An 18,202-nucleotide genomic window follows, 5' to 3' on the forward strand; every position below is an offset into this window, starting at 1 on the left:
CAGTTCCACTAGAAATTTTCATTTACTTAATAGATTATGAAACCACATTAAGAGAACAAAACGTATATATACACTATATCTGTTGATATATGTCAATACATTTTAAAATATAGTACACAAATCTTATGCTCGAATAATCAATAATCCAGTACAATTATTTGGTACATTTAAAGCAACAAATTAAATCTTTGAGGAATATTTAAAAGATAAACAAAATCCCCCTTTTCTTATCTATACTATCAGGTGACATATCAAGTCATGCCTCTATAGTCTCAAAATCAAGAATAATATGATAGATACCCTTACTTTATTTTACTGTTCAAGACTAGTACTCCTATATAACACCATGCAAATTGAGGTCTTAATTTAACTAAACCCCCTTAAACTACAATAATATTATTTCCACAAGTTCTAAATAAACTATAGTTGCATTATTTTACCATATCAAAAGATGGATATAGTGCATAGATTAGGAGAAGAAAGCCCAGTGGTGATATTTAGCAAGAGTAATTGTTGCATGTCTTACAGTATCGAAACCCTAATTCGTAATTTTGGGGCGAATCCAATGGTGTATAAGCTTGATGAAATTGAAAAAGGCAAGAAGATGGAAAAAGCTTTGATTGAAATGGGTTGCAATCCTAGTACCCCAGCTATATTTATTGGGAAGGAATTTGTTGGTGGTTCTGATGAAGTGATGAGTCTCAATGTTAAAGGCAAGTTGAAGGAATTGCTCATTAAGGCTAATGCTATTTGGGTATAGACTAGAACTATTTATATGACCGACGCTATATATGTTGCTCAGACTCTTCATGAAAAATGTTGTTGCATTAATGTTTGAATCTTTTAAAAATGCACTATTTTTGAAGGATTTGATCTGATACATAGTACTTCGACATTATTAAAGAGTCTGAGCAATATAGGTCTACGTATGTATGACTGCTTACATGCAGCTAGAAATGTACTGTTGTTTTGTTGTTGTTATTTTTTTTTCCAGTACTATTTGTTGGCTCTCTTTTTTTCCAACTTTTAGTGTACTAAATAATGGGGGAGGTGGAGTGGGGTGTGTGTGTGGTGTGTGGGGGTGTGGGGGGGGGGGGGCTCCTTAAAAATGATGTGATATATATTGATCAACTAATAAATAATGTTTACATTTACCATGCAAAAATTCCAAAAGGATGTTCTTTTTTCTCTTAGAAAGATGTGATAAATACCTAAATAATGTCTACTTTTATCATGCATGATAAACTGAAATATTTCAGATCTTATATTATTCTTAGATACTTTGTAAATATGTAACCTGATATTATTGTTATTTAGTTTTTTTTTTAAAAAATAAATAATAAAAGATGAGGATCTCCATTCTTACTACATATCTCTTGTGGAATACAGAGAATCAAGCATTCATTATGTTTAGAAAAAACTCATTATGCAACGTTAGATTTGTCCAACTTTTTTACTTACTATATTTAATTTGTTTATAATTATCTCCATTTAACTTTACATGCAATTGATGAAATGATTATATTCTTAAAAAGAACATAAAGGGCTATATATATCATAATTATTATTCCATTTGTCCCAATTTATGTGATACACTTTCTTTTTTAGTCAATCCCAAATATTTTTATTATTATTTTAATTTATACCACTAGACAGTGTCTAGCGGCCTTTTATTAATAATATAATTAAAAGAAAACCTCAACAGAGATAAGTACAAGCAAGAGGGGCAAGACCTTGCCAATTCTGATGAGGTACGAAACCTCTACTAATTAACCCACAAGAAGAAAATAAGAGCTAGAGAGAACTAAGTATTATATGATTATCACAGAGTTTATAATACGCTATGATGATATTACAAATGGGGATGCTTAAGTAGTAAAAAAGTATAAAAGCCATGATGAAATTTGAGTAGTTAAACTCAAACTTTGTACTACAAAAGTATGAACTAAAAAAGATAGATTCTCTTCTAAAGTAACCTGGAATGTTTTCCTCTTGTCTTCCTCTTCAAATATGTCTAACAATATTTGATAGTTCATCAATTCTTCTTAGATTTATTAGATCTTGTTAAAGTTGTTGACATTGTCATATGATTCTGCTCTCTCAGTCGCATTGGTAGGTGCCTTGGAACAAACTCCTCAATCATCTTACCATCCCAACATTTTTTTCTTCCATGCTTCTTTTTGTAGTTGCGTTGTTGCCTAGGAGAAATATCTTCATCCCTAGCTACATTTGCAAAACAATAATTCAACATATCCTCTTCTTCAGTTTCCTCAAAGGTGTCCTCATCTTGTATGTTAGCAGATCTATTTATGGAGAGAGAACTACTACCAACATCTTGTAGTTGTTTGTTTGTGTTAATGGGCGTATGAGAAGTCAATTTTTTAACATTAGAACTCACTAACGTATCAAGAAGCTCTTTGTCACCAACTGAAAAGTTTTGAACATTAGTACCTATTAAAATCAATTGTCGCCCTATATGTAATGGGGATGAATCATTGGTAATGCCACTACCCTTAGGCACAAAAATTGGTGCATCGGGGCTCAATTTTCTATGAGGTGTGACATGTTCATCCTCTTCTTCCACCCAGTCGACCCATCGACTCTCACTTGTAATACTTTTTTGCCCGCTAGAAGTGATCAAATTATTTGTCGAAGTAACTTGGGAAATTGAAACAATTGGTAGAGCATGAGAGTTAACCATATTCAACATAGGATCAACATGAGGCTTAATTAGATAGGCTCCTGAAGAACCAATTTGAGCTCCAACGTTAACTGTTACCCCTGTTTTATCAACTATATCAGACTGTCCAAGTTCTTTTATTTGCGCCACAAAAGTAGTAGTTGTGTTAATGGCTACATCTCCAGTCAATAACTTTCCAGAAGTGACTTGCGATGCAACAACAAAAGCCTTTGAATTAGTTTTCTTTTCTTGAAGCTCAATTTTATCATGTATCTGCAGGTTCACTCCCTACCCTTGCGACCCTTGTAGCTGTAACACTTTCTTTTTCAGTAGCATTATAATTTAGTTGCTACCCAACTTCAGTTTGATGTCCAGAATTTTCAAGTTTCGACATTGCAATCGAATTTAGATCAAGCACCTGACCTCCATTCGAACCAACTTGATCTTCACATGAAATTACACATGTATCGCCTGCTTGATATCCTTGAACCTTATCTGAAGTTTTCAGAGCATCAGCCAAACTTTTTCAGAGATGTCTAACAATTGAACCTCTGATCCAAGCATCAAAGCCCTACTGAACCTTTGTCCCAGGCACCAAAAGTCCCTCTTGCACTGACATTTGACCAGCTAATACTAGCCTTGTTTCGCCACTATTTTTAGTAGTTAGGTACTGCGTATACTTTATATTCGGTGTTCTGTTCACATTACTTGCATTATCCATGTCATTAGAGACTTTATTTTCAGTTTTTTTTTTTTTTGCATTCAAGAAGTCTTGTGCATTACCCTGCAATTGTTCCAAATTGCTTGTTTTGTCACCTTGCTTTCCGATGTCATCTTGATTACCCTCTCCCCTTTTGTTTTTTCTGGATCATTAATCGGAAATCAGCATCTTCATGACCTTGGTGCTTACAATAGGTACAATGCAAAGGAAGATTAAATAACACAACCTGTTGATAGTGTTCAATGAGCTTATCAGATTGTTCATCCAAAAAAAACATATTTACTCATTTCGAATGTTTGTCCATAAGATCAAGAATGACCTTAATTCTAGCTGTGATAGGTCTTGTCCTATCTTGAGTGGCTTTATCTATGGCTACTGGCTTACCAATAGTTGATGCAATGGATAACAAATGTCTTCGAGCAAAAAGATTTGGTGGCAGATCCGGTAGCAAAACTCATGGCAAAGCTTTTGAAGTTTCTTCTACTTAGGATTAAAATTTTGTGTCCATGAAAAGTTACGAAACAGATGTTGTTCCTCAATAAATTGAAGATAAGTAGATTGTCACGCCCCAAGCCTACACCCTGGGCGGGACTGGCACTCAAGAACCATTGTTGGCCCCAAGCGAACCCTTGGCCTGGCTTACTTACTTAGCGGAAGACTTAAATCAATAAAGATAAAATTATGAAATAAACTGGAATGTTATAAAGGAACATTCAACTTAGCCATTAAGGCAAACTCAAGTCTCAACATAAGATAATGACAATGAAAAGGCTAAAGAACTAACATTTGACTGTCTATTAAACCTCTAAAAAAACTGGGATGGATGTCAGGACAAACCCCATGACATCCTAATGAACTAATAAAATAACTGAAAGCAATAAAAGGAGTCCTCCGAAATGCAAGAAGGCTCACCAACTGACTCTAGAATGCTCACTGGATCAACGATGCGTTGGATGCCGATCCTAGTTACCTTTGTCTGCATCATAATAAGATGCAGGCCAACTGGTATCAGTACATTGGATGTAGGAGTATGCGAGTTGGAATGCTAAACACAACATAGGCTTGAAAGAAATCTGAAAAACTTACCTGATTCAACTCAACTCAACATAACTGAACTCATTTCAATATAAAGCAGTCTAAAACAATTGCAATATAAAGAAAAGTTGTTTAAAACATGATGTCAACTTTGTGTGTATGCAAAGATACATATAACTCTGAAATGTATGAAAAAATACAATAAACTGTGTATATAAGAATACAATTATTGTTGTGGAGTTTCTCTAACCGACAACCATCACGTAAGAGCTATTGTGATGATACAGCGTTTTGCCTCACGCTGCCAGGGCCGTCCTATACCTTGCCGAGGGTATAGAACCTAAACTACTAAGTGGATCCCTAGTCTATGCTAAAAAGCACTAAAGGAATCATCTAAAAAGTATGGCCATTTTCTACCCATAGTGGCTACATGGTTTATGGGGGCTGTGAGTTGTCTGAACTCTCCCCCATATCGGTGCTCAATACTACTCCCAAAAATATAATATTAGCTCTTATGTTTAAAAACATACTTCTTTTTGTGATAGTGCTCAAAAACTTAGCTCAAAGGTTATCTTGTAAATCAAAGTTTCCTCTCTTGCTTCATTTAGAAAGCGATTACTCTTTTCTGAAAACTAGCCCGAAGGCTCTTTGGAAATTGAGGTTTCCTTTCTTGTTTAAATGTGAAAACATTTTAAACCATTTGGCAATACATAGTCCCCTAATACTTTTGACGAAATGAACTTCAATCTTTACTCTTTACTCAACTTGAATTTTAAGTCTTAAAACAAAGTTAAAAGCATTTGCAAAAGACTTCTTGAAAAGACTCTAAGAACTTCATAGACTTGGCTCTTGACTTTCCTTGAATTTGAATTTATGGATTCAAGGTTATGATTCATGTGTTCTGGATGATTTCTAAATGTTTAGAAGTCATTTAGAGTAGTTAGAATCAATGGAAGGTGTTAGTACACTTTAGAATGACTTAAATAGGCTAAACGACGAAAACTAGTGAAAATCGACGATCTGGGGGAATCCCAGGCGCGCTGCGCCAGCCCCCACTTTCTGGGGCTCCTTTTGGGCGGACTGCAGGCACGCCGCCCCAACGTCTCTGGCGATGTGGGGGCGTGACGCACCTGGCCCTCCCCAGGTGTGTCTAACATATGTTTCAACTCGTTTTCTGATCATAATCGTTTTAAATCGATTCCTTTTCTCAATACTTTCTTAGATTCAGATACCCAACACATGTACACTAGAATCTAACTCGAAACAACTCTTAACATCGCTAAAATGTCTCAAGAAAACCCATCAATCACATGTAAGTTGAAGAATGAAAACAATTCAAGAACACAACTCAAGAACAAAACTCAAGAACATCAAATTCTAACTCTTTTAGGACGAAAATCGTTGAATTAAACATGATTGGCGCGTGGGTGAATGGACCCAACGCTATGTGATCTCACATACCTTGTAGGGATCACCCCCAACGAAATCCACAAGCTAATCTCGACGAATCTTGAACGCTCTTCTCCTTTCTCCTCTTTTCTCCTTTCTCCAAGCCCTAGCGTGAAATTCACTTTTCTAAAGCTGACTAAAATCTGATGTTACCCCAATTAAACTCCTAAAAATGAATTAATTAAGTTGGGTAAGAAAAAGACCAAACTATCCTTCCAAAATCCGGATTGGACTTTCCTTATTCAAACAGCCCAACTTCCGAAGGGCATAACTTACTCATATAAACTCGGAATCGCGCAAACTCGACGGCGTTGGAAAGATCTTTCCTACCATATCTGGAAGTACCTCTAACTCATCCTGAGCTAGAAGTTATGGCTGTTTGAAGTTGGTCAAAACTCAACTTTTCCTAACTTAAACAAATTTTCCAGATTTTCATTATTTTCAAAAATGACTATTTTCAGTTCTTAGCTTTTTCTTAGCTATTTCAAATTGCGAGATGTTACGTAGATAACCAAAGTGTTATGGAAGAACTGAGTAAAAATTTTCATAAAGATCACAATGAATTAAAAGATGCCGTGCTACAAGCGAGCCAATTAAACAACGGCCTTTGATGACCAAATGTTTTGGAATTAATTTTCTCAGTTCGTGTAAGCTTGGTGCACCATAGGAAAGCTTCATAATCACAGTTTGATGAAGTCCCTCTTCAACGACATACTCATCTAATTCCTTAAAAGTAAATCAAACAGTTGATTCCCCGTATATTAATTGAATAGGTTTCAAGATTATTTTGGTCAGTGTCGTAGGATTATAATTCATTAGACACATAGGTATTGTTGAGGTTTGACTCTCCCACTGTTTGAGACCAGGGAGAGGCAGCGGCAGCCATGAGAGGCTTCTAAGTCACCATTCACGAGCAGCCGCAGGGGTTAGGTTTTCAAAATTGATTAGTAAAAAATTTAACATTCAAATGTTTATTTTACCCTTCTTAATGAGATAATTTATAGTTAGACAAATATCTATAACTTGTTTTAAACAAGTTTCAAAAGTAAATCTTTCTTTCTTAAACTATGTACCAAATCAAACAACATCACATAAATCAAATAACATTTTGTATTATAATTCATTTACAATCTTGTGTGTGAGATTGGGCCATACAATTATGCAATCACAATCAGGATGAAAGAGTACAGGTATGCCTCATCAATAAGTTAACACTAATTATTTCTCTCATTTACTTTTGTAGTTTTATCCTTCTCAAAGAAGAAATGTTTATCAAATAGATGATTTGAAAAAAAGATATCTCATTCGAACTAAACATTTAAGGAACTTTTACTAAAATGAGTAATTTATAAAATAACGATTATATAACTTATTAATAGTCACGAGTTCAGAAAAGCTGCACCATTACAAGAGCGATCGGAAACATTTTTTCTTTTGTAAATAAAAGTGTGCTCTCTTGATTAACTTAACATGGCATCACAACACGTAGATATCCCAAGACCAAATCTCATCATCAGTCATCTCTGTCTATGAGCTTGAACTTTTAGATGAAATGATCACACACTTCAATAGTTTTAAAATTTTGAGATAGACAAGAATTATTTAACATAATTTCTTAGAGTAAGCAACTCTAAAGTTCCTTTTATTTTTATTTAATTGAAAGAGAAGTGAGTTTACACCATTCTCAGAAAGACATACACTGTCAAATTGACATGTAAAGAATAAATGTAAATATTGCTATGCTATCTGGTAGAACTGGACATAACCTTTTCATATGACTAATATATTCCAGGCCATTATTAGGTCAAGGTTAAAGATACTTAAAATCTAAATGAGTAGCATTCATATATTTCTGGAAGAAAGACAGAATAAGAAGCAATTTTTCGTGTTATTTCGACCAAATAGTAAATACAAAAACATGCATTATTTATTTTTAGGTCAGGTGACATTCAAACTATGAAGTCTTTCTGCATAAATATGGAAAGGCTCTAGCATTTGTAGTTTATACCGGCTAATGTAGAATAATAGAATCCAAAGCACGCGTTTTAGCTTTCCTTGTCTGCTTCCCCAGTGAGCCTAAAGTTCAGAAAATTGAAAATGCAGGTGTTCCTTTGCAGCAATGAGGTGAACTGTGGCAGGAAAACCTTGTTTCGATCATTTATGCTCTCAGCAATTTGTGTCCCAAGCCTGAGAACGTCCTGCACGTACGAAAATATCATCTTGAGAAACTCAAATATTGCAGGTAGCAGCATTGCCAACAAAGGCGAATCCAGAATTTGAAGTTGATGAATTCCTATAATAATTTCAAGTTAATACTCCTTCCGTTCACTTTTACTTGTCAACTATATTAAAAATAAATTCACTTTTACTCTACCATTTTAGTATATCAAGAGAAAAACAATTTCCTTTTCTTGTTTTACCTATTAACTACTCATTCAAAATCATTTCTCAAGTCAATTAAAGATTATACATCAATTAATATGGATATTGTGGTAAAATATGTATTTCATTAATATTTCTTAAGAATCATTTATGGACAAGTAAAAGTGAATGGACGGAGTATATGATAATAACTAAGTTCACAGTCAAATATTTATAAATATTTTATGAATTTCTAATATAAATATAGGGTTTGAATAAAAACTATTGGGTTCATGTGAATCGTACCTTACAGCCTAGGTCCTCCCCTGATTCCCAGGGGCCATAACATCTTAATCATCATTCATCATCACAACCGCCCATAAGTTGCAAGTATATCTCTTAGCTTTTTTGCTTCTGCATCCAGGTTGTCAAAGCTAGTTGAACTAGGTATCCTCCAACTCCAGTTTCCAAACTGCAATTAGGGGAAAGATAAGAAAACAAAAACGATGTCAGAGAGGATTCAAGAGAAATTGAAATAAGTAAAGGACTCACTTCGTTTGATGTGTTAGATGAAATAATCATATTGGTATAAATTTTGGTATTGCTTTATCCAGCTTTTGGTTTGTAGTTTGAATATTGCATGGCTAATTCTCATATAATTTAATACACCCAATTGGATTATTATTTTTGAACCTGGCGTAACATGGAATAACTATGCATGGATGAAACACCAAAAGATAAAAATACCCTTTATATTTCCTCAAACCCATCATCAACACCCTTTCAACTTTATTAAGTTTTAAGAGATAAACCTATATCTTAACAATTTACCCTATATATTCGTTTCTAGTACAAAGAACGAAACACCCGATAGTAATTAAGCTATGTATTACAATCTCGCATAACTAGTTTCTATGCCAAACGACTCCCAACATCATATAGTTCCACTACATAGTAACACCAGTATATTGATGTGGTTGTTATATACTATCATAAATTCAGATGATATTGGAAAGGAAAGGAGATTCACATTGAAGGAAATAGTATTTTGGTCCAAAGCGTCAATAGAATCAGAAGCTACCAGATGCCACAAATTTGCACATAATCAGTTAAGCATAACTACTTGTCTCAGCTAACCCAACAGCATTGACAGTTAACAGAAGGTTTAGAGAGCTAATCTAAACTCTACCAACGCCCAGCCTATCAGCGAAATCGATCAAGCATTGGTCACTCACTATTCACTCTGTAGACGCAGATTTATGTCTTTACCTGAGTTGCTGGAATGTTCATTCTGGAATCACTCCCAAGCCCAAGAACATCCTGCATCGGTATAATTGCAATACGGGCTACAGAAGAAACTGCACCTTTGATCAAGCCCCATGATATTTCCTCTTCCTCAATATTTGATAAATACTTTAGTACCTGATACATCAGTTTAAGTGAACAACAGATTCATGTTCATTGTCATCTCACGTTATTTTTATAGCAACAATAAAACATGGTTTAGTCAATGCATCATACTAACATTGGATTTCTCTTCCTGTGGCAAAGTATCCCACCAACCTCGGATCTAAAACATGCAAACAAAAGAAAATGCTTACAAATTTTGGACAGGGAGTAGTTATGATAAGGAGAGGGGGACACAGTAAATCAAGATCAAGCACTGAAGATTACCGTATCATTGTCATGTGTTCCAGTATACACTACTTGGTTCTGCTCATGATTGTGAGGTAAATGAGGGTTTTCAGCGTCACTGCCAAATGCTGAACGACACAGGGAAGAACAAATTTATACCAAGAATGCCAGATAAATTCAACGCTACTTTCTGCACACATTTTATAAGTACGGCAGAGGATATAATACCAAACTGGAGTACAGCCATTCCAGGTGCCTCAATGGACTTTCTTAGCTGAACAACGTCCTCGGTAATTACTCCCTGTCATTAGCATTCTAGAAATGAGAAGATATAGCAATAGAGCAATAAAACTACATAAACAAATCAAAAATTCCCTTCTACCTATATACTAATCAAACTTAAAGAGTACAAGCTAGTCTCATCAATACATAATTAATTAGAGAAATAGAGAAATAGAGAAAAATCTACTAGTATGCTTACATGAAGCCGAAGGAGAGAAAATAATGATGAAAGATAAATGGCTAAAATATATGTATGCTTGCTTGCACACAAAAACAGGTTTGTTAGATCTGCTGTCAAATTATTGCTTTTGACCAGTACAACCAGAAATTGCCTAACAAATGGGTTGCATGCAATATTTTATTCTACCTTCTATCTTCTCTAAAGGCATTATCTTTTACTTCCTAAAAGAGAGAGTTATTGGTAGTGTCCAACCATTCGAATGTCTACCAAACTACAAAAGAATGCTCCAGGGGAGACATAAAGAAGATATTTCTTTTTTATTGGTAGGAACCGTTAAGCAGACATCAAGACAACATCAGAAATTTCAGAGAGAAAACATATTGTATATATGCTCTGCTAAGACATACCAAGTCTTCTGCTATAATATTGATCTTCCCAACTGCTTGTAAGATAGCATCAAACAAAGGTTTTCCAGGTCCCACCTAAGTCATTAAAAAAATAAAACAATGAGATAGTTTTTGAGGTTAAGATTCAAAACATGAAAGAAATATGAAGAGATCTGACCTTCCACCGTCCCAGAATTGCAATTTTTTCCTCTGCAAGTATGGATTATAAAAACAACATGAGTGCCCAATTGATACAAAGTTACATATAAGCCTGTAAAAATCCAACATCCGTTACCAGAAGGAACAGCCCAAAATCCAGCAAATCCTCTAAAGTGATCTATCCTAAATTCATCAAAAAGATCTGTTGCACGTTGAATTCGGGATACCCACCATGAGAATCCATCCTTCTCCATGGCTTTCCAATCATAGAGAGGACTGTTTAGCAAAAAAAATCACAGTAAGTAGTGGATAGCACAACAATTGACAGTTTATCATTTAACTTAGATATGATCTACCAGTAAACTAAAACGACAAGTGTCCACCAAGTATGTCTTCTAAAAGCAACAACTAGATATGGATACTTCCATACTCAAATATATATTTTTCAGATAAAGGAAATGTTTGTTCAACAATCTAGTGTCCGAATAACACTTACCTGCCCCATAGTTGACCAGTTTCACTAAAGGCGTCTGGAGGAACACCACTAACTATAAGAGGGAAACCTTTCCTATTCTGCCACAGAGATAGATGGTTTATGCAGATCAGAAGGCTTTAAAAGTTAGTGAGGGTAATTCACCCAACTTATTTACCATCAAGGTTCAGGGAGATACTAACCAGCAAAAATTGTTTCTTGTTGGCCCAAACATCAGCACTGTGATATCCAACATATATTGGCATGTCTCCCATTATACTGATTCCTTTGGATCGTGCATAGTCACGAACTTTTTTCCATTGTCGTTGGAACAAGAACTGTTGTGCAATGAATATGTCAATCTGTTCCAGGTAACATTAGATCATGTTCAATGTTTGCCCAATTTCAAGGATCCAACTTTGGTCAGCATTCAAATTTAGAGAGGTCTTACAAAATCCTTTTCACTTTGATAAACTTCTTCTAGAGCTGCAAGATGGCGATTTTTCAATGGTTCAGGCCAATCATACCAGCTAATAGTGTTTACAGAGTTGTCTATGGCAGCAAAATAAGCAGCATCCTCCAGCCAACCTGTATTTTTCTTGAATAAATTATGTTTAATAATAGCAGGTGTTAACAGAACCATTTTTAGCAATTATTAACATGTCCCCACATTTTCGGACTTCTTTTTTCATTTCAAAGTGAATATATCAGCTATTCATAACAAGTGTGTTACAGAGCATTCCTATTCATATACTATCAGCTATTGTCCCTCCTAAATGTGTGATTAAGGAGTTATCATGGTTTGACAGACCATGGTTATCCTTGCTCCTATTGTTCACCTTAATCAAGAAATGAAGTAAGTTTATCTTACTCGAAATATTTGGATCCCGGCGAAAGTTCTCGAGCTGGTCTTTCAGTTCCCCTTCACTGGAGAGAAGCCTCTTTGCTGCCTAAAAATGATTAAGGAAGAAAATTACCTTTAATATCATATGAGCTATCAATTCTTGAAGTGAAAAAATTATTTATCTATAATGAAAATGAAAAAGGAGGTGGATAAAGCTCGAGTACAGAAGAACAAAAATTTGATAATTTGAAGCAGATATGTAAGGAAGTCAAAGAGAAAAGAGATATTTTTAAACCTCCTTTCTCTTCTCCACACACTCAAAAGCTTTCTCTTGAAAGCATTTTCCAACCCTTTTTGGTTGTATAAAGTTCATGTTATATTAAAAGAAGAACTAGCAGCAAGTATCTCCTCATTGTTTACCTTGGTTATTAAAGGATCTTTTATCTCAGATATAGTCGAGTAATTGACACGATCTGTAGGTCTTCAGAACAATGAAACATACCAAACAATAAAAATAGGATGTCAAGTAATGTTCCATAGAATTTCTCTGTCCAGAAACACTAATGAATTGTAAGGAAAATATTGTAAAGTGGCTCACAGTGGCTCCGGAAGCTCCTCCTTCTTCAGTAAACCATCATCAACAAGCTCTTCAAGAGAAATCAGAAGTGTGTTTCCACAATTTGCATCCTGAAAGCAACCATTGATAAACAGTCATTTCAATGTTGTAAAGATTAACAATATGGTCGTCTCAAGATCACTACAGCATTAACAAAAAGGTAATAATGATCTATGTCATTGTCTGTACAAATATTTAATCAAATAAATTCCGTTGTGAAGAGAAGGAACTCAATATAACATGAATCAAAACAACACAAAATCTCAAAATTGTGCCTCATGAAATGTGCATATTCAAGCAGTTCACATTGCAGCAATTTGATCGAAATACACCCTCCGTTTCAATTTATTTTTTTGATGAAGAAAAAGAATTTCAATTTGTCTCTTCAGTTCAGGTCTCCATAACCCTCCGTTTCAATTTATTTGTTTTACTTTCCTTTTAAATCCATTTCAAAAAGAATGACTCTTTCCTTTTTTGGCAACTCTTTAATTTCAACTTTCCACCTGTCATGTTTAAGACCACAAGATTAAAGGACGTTATGGTACTCTCTACATATCTTTAGTTTAAGACCACAAGATTCAAAAATCTCTTTACTTTCTAAAACTATGTGTCAAGTCAAAACCAAACAAACAAATTGAAACTGAGGGAGTATGTCACCTGTCCTGAATAGGGTGATCCATCTTCATTGCCTCTCTTTCCAGGCGGTACAAGTGGAAGAACCTGCAAACAAGTGCAGAAAGTCCTGTTGCTTTTTAGATTTTAATTACTCACAAAAAAGTTAGAATCAGCTTTGGTTCCATTGTGTGGATAAAGGGTAAGACTGGATCTTGATCTCCAATTTTAAGAGTAGACTATTATATTCTCGAGTAAAACTTCAAAAGCATACCTACTACATCAATCAAGATATAAATATACAACCACCAATGCCTTTTTGAAGCTCCAGATCAAATAACTTGAGACAACAAGCTTCTCATAACATTCATTACAACTTTAAATAGACAATCAGAAGCAAACAAGAGAGTACAAACTCTAAACAGAAGGTACTTTTTGATCCTTTATTAGTAAGCAAGTTACACTATTCTCCTTGCCAAAAGTCCTTGTAAAATACAAACCAGGCATCAAACTTCCGTAGATTCCAACACCCACCCATATGAGTTGATGAAGAGCAAAACTGAGATGCCAAGATTCCTATTACATGGATGCTAATTTCTATGAAAGAAAAGAACTACACTTGAAATCTTTTTTTTCCTTACTTTTTCTTATGATAAATAAGTACTCACAAATCCTATTTGTGCTAGCTTTTAATTATTCTCAGCATTCTTTTATTATCATATTTGTAGTCTTTCCACTAAAGACATAACCTGTATGTTTCTTGCTACCACAAAAAGAGGTAAGAAACTATTGCCATGGTAGCGTAGGAAAATTATAAGCTAAGTTGTACGGACTCTTCATTTTTGACCCCGCAACAGTGTCAGATTTTCAGTGTATTTTTGGAGGATCCAACACAAACATTTTGGAAGAATCTATAGTAACATAGATAAAGCTTGTTAAATGAGCTTTATAATGTTTGTGTTATGTCGATCTTATATTACATCATGAAAAGTTATACACTCCCCAAATTTCTTCATGAATCAAAAAAAAAAAAAAACAATTGAACCTGCCAAAGGGAGCAACCAGCAAGATGAAGCCAATCAAGGAACTTAAAAGCCTGAGGGCCAAGGTCACCAATACCATAAGGTCCAGGAAACGACGTCGGATGGAGCAAAATTCCAGCTCTTCTACGATCGTTTGGGTCTCGTTTTGGCAACCAATCAGCATAATCAATCGGAAAATCCTCACCTACAGCAGGAACGGCAGCGGTGCCATTTTGAAAGGAACCTTTCCGATCAAACATGAAAGTGGGTCTAGATAATATTGGGATAGGAGATTGAAAAGTAGTGTTTTTGGGGAATGGCAATTTGGGAGAAGAGAAAGAAGAAGGTATTAGTGAGAAACAAGCGTGAATTGCCATTGATAATGAGAATAAGTGAAGATTGTTAGTATTTTTCCTTCATATTATTGATTTGGAGGAGAATTTGGATTGAAGAAAATGGATCGATTTTGAAATTGGGATTGCCGTTTTTGGCTTGAAAATGGAAAGGAACAGAGTGGAGTGCAGTGGAGTGGAGTAGGAAGTTGAGGAAGGTGTTGCGGTGGGGAGACAAGAAGCATGTGATTGTGATACACTGATTCGGTTTGATTTTATGTATTATTGGTTCAATTTATTAATATTTTAATTTTTTAATATGCTAAATTAATTTTATGTATTATTGGCTCGATTTATTTTTTTTTAGTTTTTTAAATATGCTAAACTAATAATCAAATCAATAAGATATTTTTTATCAATTTGGTTCCTTCATGGTTTGGTTTCGGAATCAATAAGAAAATACTTATAAATACATGAAAATCTATAATATTAATAATACAAAGATTTTAAATGCATGCATTAGTATGGTTAAAAATATAATTGCCCCTCAAAACTTTTTTTTACATCTTTTTCACCATATTTTGGAGGGTATTCTTATAATAAATCTTTTTTTAAAAAAAATATTATAGAATGCTTGCTTTTAATACATCAAATCAAACAATGATTAAAAATTAATCTCTGCATAACTAATACAAACACCACATATCTAAATATTATTTTTGTATACCCTACCAAGCGATCTAAATGTTGTCAGTCTAGGAGTATGTAAAAATCGAACCGAAAAAATTACTATTGGTTTATCCTTATTGGGCTATTGGATTAACAAATTCTTAGTGATTTTATAAAAATAAATTATTGGGTAAATCGATAACCCATTGACAGTGTATAATTTACTACTTTACCCGTACATAAATATTAAATATTAATCTCAATATCTTACTAGTTACTATCTTTATTCTTTTGCCTTCAATTCACACTTTATAGTGACTTTGAGTTCACAACTTCACATAATATAAAATGTTAAAAAATAAAGTAATAACTCTATTCCTCTTAATTTCTCCTTATCTTACACTTATATAATTTTTTTCATGTTAGTTATTATTATTTTTAATTATTTTACGAATATTTGTAAAGTTACAATATTGTCTTTGTCACATTGAAATACGTGTTCAATTCGAATTGAGATTTACAAGGTGGGTTGAATTTCAATTAGGATTCTTGGAGGCTACTCAACTATAAATCTTAGTTCATGCATATATAAAAGGTATTATATTCCCTTAAAAAGGCATCTCGAAAATTCCTTAAAGAGATCGAAATCTCAAAAATTTCATCACAAATTCATCGAATATTCATAAAAAGATAAAGACATCTCAAATATTTCACAAATTCATGAAATATTTATAAAGAGATCAAATTCAAATTATCTTAATTCGAGAAATATATGCCACTAATATCGCTCGAATCATGAAGATCAAGTCCTTAATTCGAGAGATACGCCACTAACGGCCCTCGAATTATGAAGATCAAGTCTAAACCATCCTAATTCGAGAAATATGCCACTAACGACCCTCAAATTATGAAAATCAAGTTCATATCATCCAAGTTCGGAAAATACGCCACTAACGGCCCTCGAATCATGGATAAATCTTATGAGAGAAGAATCAAGGAAGAAACAGAATTGTACTCACAATCTTGATCAATAAAATTATGTTTCTTTATATTTTATTTGTGATTGTAACTTATTTTCTATCTCTTTAAAATTTGTTTCAAACAGTCTTGTCGCATCAAATTATTGGAGACATAAATTGAAAAAATATACAAAATAAAACCTAATAATACACCAAAATATGCACTCTACCGAACGGTCCATATGTGTTCTCAAATTAGTAAAACTATTGCATGTTTATAGTCTTCATTCGTCTAAAACTTTGCAGATTTGTTTGTCTTCCTACGAATTTGTCTGATAGTGGCATTGATTGCTTTCGATAAATATCGACAATTTTTAATAATGGACCTAAGAGAATAACATTATATATTTTTCTAATAAATATCGACAATTTTTAATAATGGACCTAAGAGAATAACATTGTATATTTTTCTATTCAAAAAGTTTGATAGCAATTAGCAAGTAAGCAATTTGTCTCCACTTATGCGTCTTGTTTTCTCCTTTTATTTGCTAATTGGCTTAAGTGTCTGTTTGAATTGACTTATTTTGGGTGTTTTTAAGTCAAAATAGTTTTTAAGCAATTTTGAAGTGTTTTGATAAAGTTAAAAAGTGTTTATAAACACTTATTTTAAAACCAAAAGTCATAAGTTAGAAATCCTAACTTATGGCTTTTGGCTTATAAGTCATAAGCCAAAAGTTAATCCAAGCAAGCCCTAAGTCATACAAAGTTTCTCAAAATTGTTTGCATATTTCACTTGAACACCTCAACTAGGGTGGATACCTATTGAACACTTTTACCCCGTTTGAATTTGAACACTTTTTTGACAATCAATTAAAAATGTTATATGTGTGTAATACACTCGCGGTGACATGGCAAATTTACGACATACATGTGGAAATTTGAGGGAAAAAAAAAAGAAAAAATATTTTGAAACCATGAACCTTCGATTCGTTCACTGTGTTTCGTCTTTATCTGTGCTAAGCTGAAGGATTTTACTCGTTCACAACTTCAATCATGTATTAATGGAGTATAGAGAGATTTATAATCAACTGATAATTGAGCAGGTTCAAAGCTTCATAAAGGTCAAGGGGTGAAAAAAATGTGCAACTCCTTTATTCAAACTATCGCCGTCCACTCACCGTCATCATGGTCGTTCCTCTTAATTCAATTATTAATTTTTTTCAGATCTGATTTTAAAAAGACATGATACATTTGGGTTTAGATATTTATTTTTCAGGAAGAACAAAGAGAGGGAGGGAGGAATAGAGTAGTGATAGTGTGGGTATCCATTTTTTCCGGTGAATAAGATAATGACTGCCAAATTTTTTAAGAAAATGGAGGAAGAAATGTAATGGTGTTCTCCAGATGAAATCGACAATGGTAAGGGAGAGGGAGAAGTGGCTGAAGAAAAGAGAGAAGAGAAGGGTAGATGATGCTGGGGGGAGGCGGCGGCAATGGCGGGATGGTGGTGGTGTTGGAAGAGTACGGCTATGGAAAAAATAAGAAGAAAGAGACAAGAGAAAGAGATTAAGGGTGTGTTTGGTATGAAAGAAAACATTTTCCGGAAAATGTTTTCCAATTTTCTCATGTTTGGTTGGGTTAAATATTTTGGAAAATGTTTTCCAAATCAACTCATTTTCCTTAAATTTTCCTCAAATTTAAGGAAAATGACTTCCCTTCAAAACTTAAGAAAAACATTTTCCAAAACTCTCTTTCAACTTCCAATTAAAAAAAAAAATTGTTGAAAA

General features: G+C 34.0%; 2 protein-coding genes across 2 annotated transcripts; one reads left to right on the forward strand and one right to left on the reverse strand.

Annotated features, from left to right (window-relative positions):
* Positions 1 to 383: 383 nt before the first annotated feature.
* Positions 384 to 977, forward strand: LOC125855401 (monothiol glutaredoxin-S6-like). Its single transcript, XM_049535122.1, has one exon. The coding sequence runs from the start codon at positions 452 to 454 to the stop codon at positions 758 to 760; it is 309 nt and encodes a 102-aa protein (XP_049391079.1). The 5' UTR covers positions 384 to 451; the 3' UTR covers positions 761 to 977.
* Positions 978 to 7,751: 6,774 nt separating this feature from the next.
* Positions 7,752 to 15,027, reverse strand: LOC125855005 (4-alpha-glucanotransferase, chloroplastic/amyloplastic). Its single transcript, XM_049534633.1, has 17 exons — positions 14,479 to 15,027; positions 13,479 to 13,541; positions 12,804 to 12,892; positions 12,626 to 12,686; positions 12,233 to 12,311; positions 11,813 to 11,949; positions 11,565 to 11,723; positions 11,386 to 11,462; positions 11,026 to 11,165; positions 10,909 to 10,940; positions 10,752 to 10,826; positions 10,110 to 10,182; positions 9,921 to 10,009; positions 9,772 to 9,816; positions 9,516 to 9,668; positions 8,553 to 8,718; positions 7,752 to 8,083 (listed from the first exon to the last, which is right to left on the reverse strand). Exons 1-16 carry the CDS (start codon positions 14,830 to 14,832, stop codon positions 8,614 to 8,616), a joined length of 1,731 nt encoding a protein of 576 aa, XP_049390590.1. The 5' UTR covers positions 14,833 to 15,027; the 3' UTR covers positions 7,752 to 8,083; positions 8,553 to 8,613.
* Positions 15,028 to 18,202: the final 3,175 nt, after the last annotated feature.

This window comes from Solanum stenotomum, chromosome 2 (genome assembly GCF_019186545.1).
Source record: "Solanum stenotomum isolate F172 chromosome 2, ASM1918654v1, whole genome shotgun sequence".
In the NCBI taxonomy this organism is placed as follows: domain Eukaryota; kingdom Viridiplantae; phylum Streptophyta; class Magnoliopsida; order Solanales; family Solanaceae; genus Solanum; species Solanum stenotomum.

Coding starts and splice junctions, on each gene's coding strand:
- LOC125855401 (XM_049535122.1), top strand. CDS start 452: ATGGATATAGTGCATAGATTAGGAGAAGAAAGCCCAGTGGTGATATTT.
- LOC125855005 (XM_049534633.1), bottom strand. CDS start 14,832: ATGGCAATTCACGCTTGTTTCTCACTAATACCTTCTTCTTTCTCTTCT. Junction 13,542..14,478: donor CTGGTTGCTCCCTTTGGCAG/GTTCAATTGTTT, acceptor ACTTGTTTGCAG/GTTCTTCCACTTGTACCGCC. Junction 8,719..9,515: donor TGAACATTCCAGCAACTCAG/GTAAAGACATAA, acceptor CCCTAATTGCAG/TTTGGAAACTGGAGTTGGAG.